Consider the following 16942-nt stretch of genomic DNA (forward strand, 5'->3'; position numbering starts at 1 on the left):
TTGCAAATCTCTTCAAAGGAGGCTGACTTCAAGTGGGCTACCAATGCAGCCATGGCTCTGACATTATGAGCCGTGACATGACCCTCTAAGGCCATCCCAGCCTGGGCATAAGTAAAGGAAATGCAATCTGCCAGCCAAGTGGAAATGGTGCGTTTCCCGATGGCGACCCCCCATCCAGTTGGGATCAAAAGAAACAAAAAGCTGGGCGAACTGTCTGTGGGGCCTTGTCCACTCCATGTAGTAAGCCAATGCTCTCTTGCAATCCAGGGTGTACAAGCTGCTTTTGCCAGGATGGGCATGAGATCGGGGAAAGAATGTTGGCAAGACAATCCACTGGTTCCAATGGAACTCCGACACCACCTTCGGCAGAAACTTAACTTACGGTGCGTGCAGAGGACTACTCTGTTGTGATGAAACTTAGTATAGGGTGCATCCACTATTAAGGCCTGAAGCTCACTGACCCTATGAGCTGAAGTAACCGCCACCAAGAAAACGAACTTCTAGATCAAGTACTTCAGAAGGCAAGAATTCAGTGGCTCAAAAGGAGTTTTTATCAGCTGGGTGAGAACAATGTTGAGATCCCATGACACAGGTGGAGGTTTGACAGGGGGCTTTGACAAAAGCAAACCTCTCATGAGCAAACAACTAGAGGCTGTCCAGAGATAGACTTACTCTCTACATGTTGATGATAAGCACTAATTGCACTAAGGTGGACCCTTCCCGAGTTGGTCTTGAGACCAGATTCTGATAAGTGTAGAAGATATTCAAGCAGGGTCTGTGTAGGGCAAGCAAGGGGATCTAGGGCCTTGCTCTCACACCAGATGGCAAACCTCCTCCATTTAAAAGAGTAGCATCTCTTAATGGAATCATTCCTGGAAGCCAGCAAGACTCGGAAGATACCCTCCTAAAGACCAAAGGAAACGAATTCTAGGCCCTCAACATCCAAGCTGAGAGAGCCAGAGACTGGAGGTTGGGAAGTAGAAGCGATGCCTCGTTCTACGTGATGAGGGTCAGAAAACACTCCAATCTCTATGGTTCTTCAGAAGACAATTCCATTAGAAGATGGAACCATATCGGTCACGGCCAATATGGCCGGATCAGAATCATGGTTCCATGGTCTTGCTCGAGTTTCAACAAAGTCTTTCCCACTAGAGGTATTGGAGGATATGAATACTGTCCCCCAATTAAGAAGGAAGGCATCAGAAGATAGTCTGCCATGGGCCTGAAGCCTGGAACAGAAATGAGGGACCTTGTGATTGAGTTGAGTAGCAAAAAGATCCACCAAAGGGGTGCCCCATGCTCGGAAGATCTTGCGGGCTATGCCCATATGGAGAGTCCACTTGTGAGGTTGCATTATCCTGCTCAGCCTATCGGCCAGGCTGTTGTCTGCATCCGCCAGATAAGTGGCTTGAAGAAACCATGTTGGTGAGCCCAATGCCACATCCAGACGGCCTCCTGACACAGAGGGCGAGATCCGGTACCCCCTGCTTGTTGCTGTAATACATTGCAACCTGACTGTCTGTTTGAATTAGAATAATTTGGTAAGACAGTCGATCTCTGAAAGCCTTTAGAGCATTCCAGATTACTCGAAACACCAGGAGGTTGATCTGAAGATTCGTTTCCTGGCCGGACCAAGCACCTTGAGTGTGAAGCCCATCTACATGAGCTCCCCAACCCAGGAGAGACGCATCTGTCATCAGCACTTTCTGTGGCTGAGGAATTTGGAATGGCAGTCCCAGAGTCAAATCAGTTCGAATGGTCCACCATTGTAGAGAGTGTACAAGCTCTGGGAAGACTTGAATGACGTCTTCTAGGCTCCTTGTGGCTTGTTACCACTGAGAAGCCAAGGTCCACTGAGCTGATCTCACGCGAAGATGTGCCATGGGCGTAACGTACACTTTGGAAGCCATGTAGCCCAACAATCTCAACATCTGCTGAGCTATGACCTGCTGAGAGGCACGAACCTTGGATGCTAAGGAGAAAAATTGTCTGCTCATGTCTCTGGAAGGTAGGCTCAAACCCTCTGCGTATCGAGCTGGGCTCCTATGAACTCCAGTCGTTGAACTGGGTGGAGATGGGACTTGGGGTAGTTTAAAACGAACCCTAGTAGCTCTAGCACCCAAATAGCCATCCACATGGACTCCTGAGAACCGTCCTCTGAGGTGCTCTTCACCAGCCAATCGTCAAGATATGGGAACACATGGACTCCCAAGTCTGCACAGCGATGCTGCAACTACCATTAGACACTTGGTAAAGACCCTGGGAACTGAAGCAAGGCCAAAACGCAACATGCTGTACTGAAAGTGATGTGTTCCCAGCCGAAATCGAAGATACCTCTGATGGAATGGAAGTATCGGGATGTGAGTATATGCATCCTTTAAATCCAGAGAGCATAGCCAATCATTTTTCTGAATCATGGGGAGACGGGTGCCCAAGGAAACCATCCTGAACTTTTTTCAGACTAGGAATTTGTTCAGGGCCCTCAGGTCTAGGATGTGTAACATCCCACCTATCTTTTTCTGCACAAGGAAGTACCCGGAATAGAATCCTTGCCCTTCTTCCCCTGGTGGAACGGGCTTCACCGCATGGGCCTTTAGAAGGGCTAAGAGTTCCTCTGCAAGTAACTGCCTGTACTGAGAGCTGAATGAATGAGCTCTCGGTGCGCAATTTGGAGGTTTAGAGAGCCAACTGAGGGCATACCCGAGATGGACTATTTGAAGAACCCACCAGTCGGAGGTTATAAGAGGCCACTTTTGGTGAAAAAATTTTAGTCTTCCCCTGATCAGCAAGTCGTCCGGGATGGATGCTTTTATTGTGGCTATGCTCTGCTGGAGCCAGTCAAAAGCTCGCCCATTGCTTTGACTGGGGAGCAGCAGGGGCTTTAGGTGCATGTTGTTGACGTGAACGAGTGCACTGGGCTGAGCTTGAGCAGGCTGATGAGCTGCAGGAGTGTACCTACGCCTAGACTAGTAGTAGAGACTGCTCCATGGCTTACCAAAAAACCTCCTACATGAGGAGGTAGATGCAGAAGGCGCCCAAGCAGGAGAGAGAAGAGAAGGTATCAGTGTTTCTTGATCTGGTCAGATCTGGACAGCAACCTCATCAACCTTCTCTCCAAAAAGATTATCCCTCCGGCAAGGAGCACGCCAACCTCTGCTGAACAGAATGTTCCAAGTCAAAAACACGCAGCCAAGAGAGCAGAGATCCTGGATGCCACATCAAAAGTGTCATAAGTGTCTTAAATGCCCCTGGCCAAGAAATTTCGACACACCTTCTGCTGCTTGACCTGCTCCAGATGGAGCGTATCAACCAAGTCTGACAGCTGGCTCATCGAGTTTCACAAGTAAACACTCGTGAAGAGCTGGTATGACTGTATACAGGAGATCAGCATTGAGGCCTGGTACATCTTCTTCCTAAAAGAATCCAGGGTTCTAGCTTTTCTGCCTGGGGGAGCCGAGGCATAATCCCTAGTACTCCTGGCTCTTTTGAGAGTGGATTCAACCACCAAGGAATCTTGAGGCAACTGAGGCCTTACAAACCCAGGCTCACTGTGGATCCAATACTGGGTGTCAATCTTCTTGGGCACAACAGAGGGGATGCCCAGTTCCTGATGTGGACTTCCTCAAGTACCTCGTGGAAAGGAGCCATAACAGCCCTCTCAGGGAAGATGTGTAGTCCAGGACCTCGAGCATCTTGGCCCTGGGCTTATCCTTCACCTCCAAAGGAAATGGAATGGCGCCAAAACTTACCCCGCACAGAGCGCTGTCAGCAGGAACCTCCCGGAGGAGCTGGGCACCACTCTCACCTCAGGAGACCGAGTCAAACGAGCTGCGGTCAAGCTGCACTGAACCAGGAGCTCAGGAGAAAGCCTCTCTCTGTTTTTTTTTACTGTGAGGAAAGTTAGAGGCAGGCAGCCACAGAGGAACTCCGGGAGGAGGGGGAATGGAGTAAGGCAGGGACAGTAGAAAACAAGTATGCCTTTAAAGTGGGCACCACCAGCCACAACACCCCCTGCTTTACTGGCAAAGCACAGGAGCCACCCCAGGCAGAAATCCAGGAGCTGAGAAGCGACGTCCACACCTGCTGGGAGATAGAGTTATACTGAAGGAAGAGGGGGTTGGGCGTCCTAGAACACCATGTGCTTTCAGTGTTCTCTATCTCCACCTGCTGGTAGGCGGATACAACCCATCAGTTAATGGATTCCTTGATGACAAGGAAACCGCCTTTCTGAGGTTTTTGCAACTACATTCAGAGCGGTTTACATATATTCAGGTACTTATTTTTTTTACCAGGGGCAATGGAGGGGGTTAAGTGACTTGCCCAGAGTCACAAGGAGCTGCAGTGGGAATCAAACTCAGTTCCCCAGGATCAAAATTCACTGCACTAACCACTAGGCTACTCCTCCACTCAAATTTATAAATCCATCTAAAGCTTTGACAGGACCAAGTTCACTTTCCTATACAATTTCATACAACAAATTATAACTGCTTGAATAATCTTAAAAAGGACTAATTTGTTTAAACTCATAGGGGTTTTTTTTTTAGCCCTGTAAATTCAATCAAAGCTTTAGATGGGCTTACAAAATTCTGAGATCTTTTTCGCCATTATTTTTTTTTCTCTCTCATTTTCCTTTTGTTGAGAACTAATTTATTTTTCTGGTATAACTGCTTTTATTTACTGTAACCCTTTGGGATTACTTATAAAACTGAATAGCATAACAACTGCATGAGGATACATCCCAACACAGTTTCAATGTAAATTCCATCTCTTAAAAGTCTAACTAGACTGCACATGTCAACCTGGTGATTAAACTGGGTATAACTGTTTTAAATACATACATTCTACTCAAGCAGGACAAAAACGTTCAGTGTTTCCTTTACATGTAAAATAGCCTTCTGACGATTGACGTCCCCTAAAGGTTCAAGCAGAAATACATATGCTCAAAGTACATGCACTTTTACTTACAAAAAAGGGGGGGGGGGCTGAATTAAATTTGGTGAGAAAGACTATAATATGTACAGTGATTTCTAAAACTACTATGTACTCTTTCCAATGTCTACTTTGCACCTCTTACAATGCAATTTCAAAGTCCATGGGTAACCTTCCCTTTGAAAAGGGAACTTGAAGATCTGCAGGTACATGCGAGTTGTCCGGTGACTCTGAAAATGATCAGTTACACATTTGTGTTTAGATGTTCTGGGTTCAATTTGAGAACAATGACCAACTTACACAATGTCTTGTTCCTACCCTTGTGATGACAGTGTAACAGAAGGTTGATTGAGAAATAGTTGGCTTGCAAAGAAATAGCCAAAACGTTTACAGAGCAAACATTTTCATCCAGTACATGTTCTTGCTAACATGTATCTCTGTGGGAAACCTGTTCTCACAGTTTATTTCATCACATAAAGAAAAACTGTTCTAAAAGTCTGTATATTATTTAAACAAAATGACAAACTTCAGCAGAGATGTTTTTAATACAGTAGGTTCATATATAGTACATTTTACACACAATGATGGGGTTACAACTAATTAGTACTGTAATAATAAACTTGTGTAACTTCAAGCCAAACTGAATTTACAACAAGAATGCTTCAGTCTAACTTACCTGCCCTGTGGCAATAAGATGTTATTTACACCTCCTAATTTGACATTAATCTTCAGGCAAAGATTTGACAGAGTCTGTGGGGTTGTTCTTTGAACATTTTTCATCTGGACACACTGTGTTGCCATTCCAAGCACAGTATCACCAACACGTTTCACTTCCGCTGTGAACACAAAGGAAAATATTAAGGGTGAAATACAAGGAGTTCAGATACAAATACAGTGCAATCCGCTTAAGTGCAAGGGTCTGGGACCAAAGAAATGCATGCAGTTAACCAGAGCGTGCACTTAACCGTTGTGACCCAAAGATTGACATCTGATAAATACATGTACAGTACTGTTTATTATTATACATACAGTATACAGTCTCAGTTAACTGACATTAGGCTGGCTTGAAGTAATCAGTTATAGTCATCTGTACACTCTTGGGTCTGTGAGTTCCATAGGCTATGTCTGCCAGACGGTAAAAACTGTCATAGCATTGACATACAGTGGCCTCCAGATAGGCCCGCACAGTGTTGAGACTCTCCAGCGCTCTTGCAAAAGTGACAGGAAGAGGTTGTTGAATTTCATCAGCATGTGCCTCGCTGCTCATTTCTTCATCTGTTCCATCATCAGCCGTTGTTGCCTGTGTGTAGGCGCATATCTCGACGTCAGTGCTGTCATCAGCTGTTTGTAGACTGTAATCAACAGCTACGTAGCGATGGAACTCCTCTTCAGTAACACCGGCTGAGATGTCAATAATCTCTTCATCTGACGCATTTGCAACAGCTGCATCTGTTTCGTCCCTCTCCACATCCTTAACAAAGCTTGCCCGCTGGTAGAAGTTCACAATGGTTGCCTGTGTAACATGATTCCAGGCTTCTTTCTGCATATGTAGGGAATCCAACAGTGATAGATTACGAGCCAGTTCAACAGCACGCTTATCCTTGGCAGTCTGGTCTTCCATAACGCTCATCAGACGTAGCACAAGAGCCCGATAATGTTTGAAATTGGCTATTATGTCCTGATCCATAGGTTGGATCAGAGAGGTGGTGTTTGGTGGCAGGAAGACCACCTTGACGTTAGACAGCCTGACATCATCCCTTTGTGCAGCACAATTATCACAAAGCAGCAAAATCTGACGCTTTTGTGCCCGCATTCTCGTGTCTAACTTCTTTAGCCACTGTTTCCAAATTTCCCCAATCATCCATGAATTTGCATTAGACTCGTATGACACAGGACGTCACTTAACTTTCTTGAAGCAACGGGGCTGTTTGCTCTTTTCAATGACGAAGGGTTCCAACTTCTCACTCCCATCCATATTGCAGCAAAGGAGGATTGTCAGTCAGTCCTTCGATGTTTTATCTCCAGTAGTTTCGGCATGTTTGATTGCAAGTGTTCCATCAGGAATTGCTCGCCAGTAGAGACCGTTTTCGTCAGCATTGAAAACGTCACGAGGTGCAAACTCATTCAAGATGGTAGGAAGAACTGAAACAACCCAATTTTCAGCACCAAAGTCATCAGCGTCTTGTTTCTCACCATGCTGCTTCTTGAATTTTATGCTGTTCCTCTCCTTCCATCTTTCCAACCATCCAACAGTGGCTTTGAATTCAGTCAGTCCAAGACTTTCTGCTACCTGGTTAGCTTTCTCCATAAGCAGTGGACCACTGACAGGAAACTGTCTGCTCCTGACTCAAGAAAACCACCGAAGAAGAGCATCTTCTACCTACTCAGCTTTTCCTGTCCATTTTCGTTTCCGCTGTGGATTTGTGTTGTTTTGCCAGTCTTACAGAAGCTGGTCTTTCTGCTTCAAGACACGTGAAATTTGACTGGGATTGACACCATATTCTTTAGCAATAGATGCTTGACTTTGTTTGTTTTCTAATTTTTTAAGAACTTCTATTCGTTCAGCCAGTGTTAAAAGTCTTACAGTTCTGCCGCGACGACGACCCCGGTGTACGCCCTAACAACATTCTTTCGCTTATTCTGCAGTAAATTTGAAATCTCGTTGGTTGTCACGCGCCAATCGGCTTCCATATTCCATGCGCGCGCTTTCCTGCAGAGGAGCAATCTTGAACCATGCATATAAGCAAATCTTGCACTTATCAGTGGTGCGCTAAAATGAAGTTTGTCCCCATAGAAACTGATGGTGCCAAAAACGGGACCGAAGTACGGCATGCAGTTAAACAGAGCATGCTCTTATCCGACGTGCACTTAAATGGAGTGCACTGTATATATACATACATATATATATATATATATGTATATATATATATACATACACAGCGCACTCCATTTAAGTGCACTGATAAGCGCAAAATATATATATATTTTTTTATTATTACAGCGATTCTATGACCAGCTTTCAAGAGCTATGCTCCCTTTATCAAAGTAGTGAAAAGACAGTGCAATTAACAGTGCAGCTAACAATACAGAGAAATCATTTCTACCTTTTCAAACAGACTGATCCAGGAACTGTGACTGCACAAGATAATTACAAATACCTGAGATGTTATTCAATGATTACCAAGTTACTTACATGTATCAGGTGTTTGCCGTGTATAGAAGTCACAGGTGGGTTAAGTCACCTGGCAGAGCCTACTCAGAAAAGCCTTCTCTACTTTTGAGAAGCATCTCCGTGTATGTGTACACTTTTCCCTAGTTGCTCTCTCTAATAAAGCTTAGAAGTACAAGGGGAGGTGGGTAGTATGTAAGGACTTGCATCCTTCTGTCCAAGGAGTACACCTGATATAGGCAAGTAACTTGGTGTTTTCCAAAGACAAGCAAGATATCAAGTCCTCATAACTAGGTCGGTGATAGGGTGCTGGGCTCGATGGACCCTTGGTCTGTCCCAGCATGGCGATGCTTATGTACTTATATAGGATTCCATGGCTATGGGTTGCCTTCAACAGAGAGGAGACAGCAAAACAAGAAAGGCAGTGTAACAAGCTGCCCTCTTCCTTCATTAATGAACAGTGCAAGACCCTCTCCCAGCCCACCTCTTATCCACATCCTCTTTCTCTATGAGGTTTATGAGTGAGAAGGCAAAAAAGATCCCATTCCTTTCAGTGTCATAGGTACTCTCCTCATTCCAGCCACACAGAATAGGGATCTCACTCTTTCATGAAACAGTAGAAAGACCAGAAGGTACAGTCTGATACTCAGCCAAAACCTGGGACAGGGTTTTGATTGTTTCCAGGAGAATACAATCAATCAATGTTCCAATACCCTTGCTAGAAAGCCTTCCATGTAACCTCTGACTGCTGGGTTTTAAAAATGGTCACTTTTGCACAGACTTTCAGGCTTATTTTCAAAAGAGAAGGGCGCCCATCTTTCGACACAAATCGGGAGATGGGCGTCCTTCTCCCAGAGTCGCCCAAATCGGCAAAATCGAAAGCCGATTTTGGGCGTCCTCAACTGCTTTCCGTCGCGAGGATGACCAAAGTTCATGGGGGCGTGTCGGAAGCATAGCGAAGGCGGGACTGGGGCGTGCTTCACACATGGGCGTCCTCAGACGATAATGGAAAAAAGAAGGGTGTCCCTGACGAACACCTGACTGACTTTACTTGGTCCTTTTTTTTTTTACGACCAAGCCACAAAAATGTGCCCTAAATGACCAGATACCCACCGAAGTGAAATCGGGGATGACCTCCCCTTATTCCCCCAGTGGTCACTAACTCCCTCCCAACCTAAAAAAATTTTTTTAAAATATTTTTTCCAGCCTCAAATATCATACCCAGCTCCATGACAGCAGTCAGTATGCAGATCCCAGAAGCAGTTTTAGGGGGTACTGCAGTACACTTCAGGCAGGCAGACATAGGCCCATCCCCCCCTGCCTGTTACACTTGTGGTGGTAAACGTGAGCCCTCCAAAACCCACCACAAACCCACTGTACCCACATCTAGGTGCCCCCTTTCATCCGAAAGGGCTATGGTAGTGGTGTATAGTTGTGGGGAGTGGGTTTTGGGGGGCTCAGCACACAAGGTAAGGGAGCTATGCACCTGGGAGCTTTTTCTGAAGCAAATTGCAGTGCCCCCTAGGGTGCCCGGTTGGTGTCCTGGCATGTCAGGGGGACCAGTGCACTATGAATGCTGCTCCTCCCACAACCAAATGGCTTGGATTTGGTCGTCTCTGAGATGGGTGTCCTCGGTTTCCATTACCGCCGAAAATCGGGTACGACCATCTCTAAGGTCGACCTAAATGTTGAGATTTGGGCGTCCCTGACTATTATCGAAACGAAAGATGGCCGCCCATCTTGTTTCGATAATATGGGTTTCCCCACCCCTTCGCCAGGGCGTCCTGTGAGGACGTCCTCAGGAAAACTTGGGCACCCTGTTCGATTATGCCCCTCTTTATCTTTCAAACTTCCTCCAAATTATTATTATTGTTACATTTGTACCCCACATTTTCCCACCTATTTGCAGGCTCAATGTGGCTTACAGAGTGTTGTTATGACAGAGTCATGACAGGATATTGGATACAATCAAAAGTAAGCAGAAGATGGATGAGGAGTTAGAGAAGATGGTGTTAGATTAGGATAGTTTAGGAGGTGATTTGTGTCTTTAAGGGGTCTTTTTGTAGGCTCTATTAAAGAGATGTGTCTTCAGAGATTTGCGAAAGTTGCATAGATTATCCATAGTTTTTAGGGCTGGGGGTAACCCATTCCATATCTGTGTACTTCTGTAGGAGAAGGTAGTGGCGTATGCCTGCTTATATTTAAGTCCTTTACAACTGGGGAAGTTCAGATTGAGGAATTTGCGGGCTGATCTCTTGGCATTTCTGAGCGGTAAGTTTGAACATGTACAGTGGGGCATCTGCGTGAATGATCTTGTGTACGATCGTGCAGATCTTGAATTTGATACGTTCCTTGAGTGGAAGCCAGTGGAGTTTCTGTCTTAAGTGTTGCGCACTCTCGTATTTGGTCTTTCCAAATATGAGTCTGGCTGCGGTATTCTGGGCTGTTTGGAGCTTCTTAATAGTCTGTTCTTTGCAGCCAACATACAGAGTGTTACAGTAATCCAAGTGACTAATTACCATAGATTGTACCAAGGTATGAAAAATGTTTCTCGGGAAGAAAGGCTTAACTCTTTTGAGTTTCCACATCGAGTAGAACATCTTTTTTGTCGTGTTCTTCACGTGGGTATCGAGAGTGAGGTTTCGGTCGATGGTAACTCCAAGAATCTTCAGGTTTTCTGATATGGGAAGGGTGCAGTATGGTGTGGTTATAAAGGAGTAATGGTTTGTGTTGTATTGAGAGGTGAGTACTAGGCACTGAGTTTTTTCTGCGTTGAGTTTTAACTGGAATGAATCTGCCCAACTGTGCATGGTTCTGAATCATCCACAGAGAGTATCTTGGTCAGATTCTCTGCATTAGGAAATACTTACCAAGGAGATCAATGTGACTGAACCCGTTTCACCAAGAGAAAGAGGGAAGGGATTTTACTCCAAGTGTTTTCTGGTCACACAAAAAGATGACAGGATTCTGTCTCATCGTGGACACCCTCATCCCTTAACTTCAAAAAGGAGACTGGTTGTGTTCTCTAGACCCAAAAGATGTGGGTCCAGAGATACGTCCAGCGATTCAGATATATTTCAAGTTTCTAATAGGGGAAACAACACTACCAGTACACTTTCTGCACTCTTTGGCCTTGTGTCAGCACCACAATAGTTCACAAAATACCTGGCAGTGGATAGCAGCTTACTCTGTAGGCTGGGAGTGTACACATTTTCTTAAATGAACAAATGGCTGATAAAGAATACATTTCAGGAAGGAAACAAAGATCCATGGGCTTTACCATCCAGGTGCTGAAGTCACTAGGATTTATCATAAATTACCTGAAGTCCCAATTAAGCCTGTCACCTCGAACTGAAGTTTATAAGAGCTCTGTTAAACGTGACTCAGGCAAAATCCTCTCTCTCTCTCACAGGAAAGAATTACCACCCTGGATGTCCCTTGTGAGGAAACATGAATGAGTCAGTAGACATCAGCATAGGGCATGATTAACTACATGACCTCAATAATAAATATAATGCCCCCGACACATCTCAGAATGAGAAAAGTCCAAGGGACTTTTCAAAACCTTTCAAAGGACTTAGTCTGCATCACCAAACCTTTATGGGGCTCTGTCCTAGTGGGTAGAACATTCCAACTTAGCAAAAGGAATCTACTTCCAAATTCCTCAGTAAAGACTGTACTCATCACAAACGCATTCCAATTGAGATAGGGAGGCAATGTAGATGGCCTTCACACTCAGGGCACATGATCACTCCTGGATCTAAGAGAACTACAGAATACGCTAAAGGCTTTCAGGGAATCAAATGGCCAACAAAATTCTCCGATCCTCAGACAACCAGATTGCTATGCAGTACATCAACAAGCAGGGAAGAAAAGAATTCTACATCTTGTGTTGAAAAACTGAACCAGATCATCTCTCATGGAATAATAGTCAGAGATGGACAATGTCCTAAGCAGACAAACTAAGCAGGGTATTCCATCTACAGGAGTGGTCTCTGGACACAGGAGTGGTTCAGAAGATCTTTTGCAAGTGTAACACACCAGATATAAATCTTTTCATCTTTGCTCAAAACAGAAAGTTACCTTGATTCTGTTCCAGGACAGGAATGCACAGCAGACTAGCCTTGGGTGCTTACCTCCTATATTTGGGGATGGTCTTCTGTATTTATATCCTCCACCTGTGCTTATAGCATTTACTCTCCTGAAGCTCACACTGAACCAGGGACCCATAATTCTCACAGTCCTCTACTGGTCAAGGCTGTGGCATAGCCATGGCAAGCCTTGGCCCCACCCATTTGGGGCTTGGGCCTCATCCAAAACTGCAGCACCCCTTTACCTTTGCAGGGCTGCTGAAGCCCTGCCAGTCAAATAAATACAGGGCCCGAACCGTTCCCCTCCTCTGCATACTGCTTCCTTCTTGCAGTAGTCAGCAGCTAAAGGCATACCGCTGACCTCTGCACGAAGGAAGCAGTGCGTGGAGGAGTGGCTCATGCACTGAATTTGGCTGGCAGGGCTTCAGCAGCCCCTCCAGTAAAAGATATGTTTAGCATGTGGGCAGGGGGAAAGAGGAGGAATGCGTCTCCCTCCCCCAGTCCTCTCAAAATTGGAGGGCTGGCTACACCCCTGGGCCAAGACAAAAATGGTTCCCTCTTCTCCTGGAACTTTACATAAGAAATTTGGAGACTTCGCAGTCATTTCTACTACTCTCTGCTAATCCAAGCCTGCCCCCTTCCCCAGGCCTGACTCCACCATTAGTCCCTCTTCCCACCCTAATAGTTTCTTTCTACCTTTCCTTTGTCCCAACGCTTTCCTTACTCTCTACTGTTTCACTCCTTCCCTCTCTAGCACTACAACTTTCTCTATCCCTATCCCCTCATCACAGTGTACTTTTTTTCACTCTCTCAGTTCCACCATTTTCTCTCTGCCCAACCGTTTCAGCCTCTGCTAATCCCACTGCCACCTTTCCCTTTGCTTTTGGCCCACATAGCTGATCCTGCAACCAATGGGTCAGACTGAGTCTAATGCACTCAGAAGCTACCACTGGCTCTTCTCTCTCCCTCCTCACTGGATACTCATCTCAATTTTGTTATTTAAAGCCAGCAGCTGTGGTATCTCAGGCTGCTTCCTCTTTTCCTGCAGCCTAAGTCATAGTGTACACTGCATTGTTATATAAGTATGGAAGAGGCAACAGTTTGTAAATTATAAATTCAGATGAGGAGAGGAAGAACTGAGCTGGCTGCCAAATGCTTCCCCTTCCTGGGCTGGAGGGGAGAGGAAGAAAGTTCACTTCACTTCACTAACACAGTCTAGCTGCAAAGGCATTAGCTAGATAACACTACTGGATAGCTGGAAACTGGGACAATTTGGGGGGGGGGGGGGGGTCCAGTTGTAACCCAAAATCAGAAGCCTTAATTATAATTACTCTCTGTCATCATCTTCTATGTGCCTACAGCATACAAGAGCTCTTTTGTGGCCTCTTTCACTGTAAATACTGACTGCATGTAAATAAATGAAGCCAAAGATAAGATACATCTAAAATATCTCTCAATGATTGGAATACAAAGTACAGTACTCAAAACCATTATAGAAGTGGTAGTAAAAATATGTTTTTATAAATATTTCAATACTCGTATGTTTAAATCTTTTTTATTATTAGCAATATACTAGCAACTTTAACAAACCATCAGACACAATGTGACTGTTAAAAACAATAATGAACAGAATTGCAAATCCAAGTCTCTACATATAACAATATAGCCTTGTCCACAATACTACAATAAGCCCCTCCCATAATTTACATATGCAAATGTCAGAATACCAAAAGGAATCAAACATTTAACACTCTACTGTGGGATGTCAAGGAAGTCCAAAATGGCTCCCACGTCAACTGTGATTTCTTCTCATACATTATAGTAACGTAGTAAATGACGGCAGATAAAGACCTGAACGGTCCATCCAGTCTGCACAAGAAGATAAGCTCATTTTACATGGTATGTGATATTTTATATCCGAGTTTGATTTGTCCCTGCCTTTCTCAGGGCACAGACCGTAAAAATCTGTCCAGCATTGTTCCTGTACTAAACGTTCTGAAGCTAATGTCGAAGTCCCTTAAAATTTACACTCCAGCCCATCCATATCTATTCAGTCACTATCAGGGCACAGACTGTAAAAGTCCGCCCAGCACTGGTTTTACTCTCTAATTACCAGCGTTGCCACCCACTGTCCACTAAGATTCCATAGATCCACTGTTTCCATATCAGACACGTCTAGTTTCTCAAAATGTAGTAGTGTAATCATCAATGTCCTCCATTGTGAAATCAACAGTTCCTCTCCAGATAGCCACATTAAGAGTATGCACTTCTTGGCTATCAATATCACCTGCCTTAAGGGGTGAAAGCCTCTAGGCAAGGGCAACATGCCCTTTATTCTATCAAACAATAATAACAGATCAAAAGTCTATGGTGCCAAATTGAGAGATATGATCCCTTATGCAGGACCAAACATCCCTTATTAATGGGAAATGCCAAACCATATGTCCAAAATTTGCAGGCACAAGTGAACACTTAGGGCAGGCAGAATCTGTCTGAAATCAAGTTCTGAATGCTCAATGTGAAACATATAAGCACAATAAAAATTTATATTGCAGTTCCCAATACTGTACGTTTGGTGAGATATTTTTTATGCTTTTCACCAAAGGTTTTATATGATTCTCAGGTATCTCATGCAATAAGTCCTCTGATCAGAACTGTGCCAATTCTGCATAGCTCAAATCTTGCTGTGTTTTTTGTATTGGCTTATGATATTTCAGTGGTACTTTTAGCTGTGAGCCCAAGGTTAATGATGTGGATAAGTTTTCTTGTATCTCAAGATCAAGGCATGCCCTGGGAAGAGAGCTCACAGATTTGTTTTAGTTGAAAACTTGCATATGTATCCACTGTCGTTAAAGCAAACTCTGTATACAACTCAGGAAAAGTTTTCAAAGCATCATTCTCAGTCGTGACTTGATAAAGGTAGTGTATTCCTTTGTCTGTACAGCGCTTCCATCATTTTGAGTTGGTACCTGCCGGGAAGTCACTGTTTCCAGACAGTGGGAGAAATGGAGTCACTTCTGAATTGCAAACATATAGTATGCAGAGCCATTTCCACACTTCCCTTAATGGTTTGTAGAGTATGTAAGTGTAATCTGTTGGATTGGTCGTGAGCCCTTGAGCCCAGGCCGAGGCCCGCTGATAGCAGAGGCCAAGGCCTAGGGGAGACCAACCTGCCACTACACCCCCAGCTATCCAACACCTCTAGCCTACCCACAAGCAGCATCTGAGGAAGAAAGGGAAATAGGCATTCAAGCGGGCCTCACAGCCGAACTGGAACCGATACAAGCCCAGGGAGGGGAGAAAGAAACACAGGAGTCCCCACGGGACCCAAGGTGCCAGCCGCGCACTGAACACCAGCCACAGGGTACAGGAAAAACCAACCACGGAGGCTCCACAGAACCCCTCCCCCAGACTCCAAGGAAGGACACCAAAGGAATCAGCACGGGGTGCCACACCCCCCAGGGGACTAGCGCAGGAAAGGGAAACTAATACAGGAAGCACCCTGAAACCACAGGAGGATACGGAGAAAACAGCTAGAAGACTGGGCTGCCGCAAGAACACCGCAGCCAGGAACCCCCCAGCACAGAAGGGAAAAGAACTAACTAAAAGTCACAAAAGCCAGAGACAGATACAGCAAATGAAAAGGTAGACTAGCCCCAACCCAGAGGCAAAGACACAAAAGGGAGGAAGAAAATCCTCTGTCTTAAACACACAGAAGTCAGAGGCAGAGACACAGTACACAAGGGGTTAACACTTACTGAACCAGAAGTCAGAGGCAGGAACACAGAGGAGGAAGACAACTAAACAAACAAACAAACAAACAAACCTGAGGGAAGGCCTAGACCAGCAGCCTGCCAGAACAAGAGCAAAGCTCTCACTGAACAAACAAAGCAGCTGGTCTCCCACAGAGAAGAGGGAGGGCCCCAGCTGGAGGCAGGGGCGTAGCTACGGGTGGGCCTGGGTGGGCCCAGGCCCACCCAATTTCAGCTCTGGCCCGCCCACTCCCATTGCCGGCCACTGCTGCTTTTCCTGTTGAGCAGCAGGGCCGGCGCTACAAAAAGAAGAAGCGCTCAGCTGACTGAGTTGAGCGCCGCCGCCAACGTTAACAACGAGAAAAAATGTCTAAAAAAAAAAAAAAGCGCGGCACCGTAGGCAGCCTCGAAGCATTGGCTGCTGGCTCTGCAGGCTCCTCCCGTCTCTTATGTCACTGCCCCTGGAGCGGAAGGATCGGGAGAGAAAGAGGGAAAACAGACGGAAGGATGGCAGAGAAAGAGGGAAAACGGAAGGATCGGGAGAGAAAGAGGGAAAACAGACGGAAGGATGGAAGAGAAAGAGGGAAAACGGAAGGATCGGGAGAGAAAGAGGGAAAACAGACGGAAGGATGGGGAAAGAAAGAGGGAAAACGGAAGGATCGGGAGAGAAAGAGGGAAAACAGACGGAAGGATGGCAGAGAAAGAGGGAAAATGGAAGGATGGGGAGAGAAAGAGGGAAAACAGACGGAAGGATGGCAGAGAAAGAGGGAAAACAGACGGAAGGATGGCAGAGAAAGAGGGAAAACGGAAGGATGGGGAGAGAAAGAGGGAAAACAGACGGAAGGATGGCAGAGAAAGAGGGAAAACAGACGGAAGGATGACAGAGAAAGAGGGAAAACGGAAGGATGGGGAGAGAAAGAGGGAAAACAGACGGAAGGATGGCAGAGAAAGAGGGAAAACAGACGGAAGGATGGCAGAGAAAGAGGGAAAACAGACGGAAG

The 16942-nt window shown here is 45.4% G+C and overlaps 1 protein-coding gene across 1 annotated transcript in view; it reads right to left on the reverse strand.

Annotated features, from left to right (window-relative positions):
• AGO2 (argonaute RISC catalytic component 2) overlaps positions 1 to 16942 on the reverse strand; it is a 350472-nt gene that overhangs the window by 52893 nt on the left and 280637 nt on the right. The window contains exon 13 of the mRNA XM_030219580.1: positions 5606 to 5765. Within this exon, the coding sequence (XP_030075440.1) occupies positions 5606 to 5765 (160 nt within the window). The remainder of the gene's footprint in view (positions 1 to 5605; positions 5766 to 16942) is intronic.

The sequence above is a fragment of the Microcaecilia unicolor genome, chromosome 1 (genome assembly GCF_901765095.1).
Source record: "Microcaecilia unicolor chromosome 1, aMicUni1.1, whole genome shotgun sequence".
Lineage (NCBI taxonomy): Eukaryota > Metazoa > Chordata > Amphibia > Gymnophiona > Siphonopidae > Microcaecilia > Microcaecilia unicolor.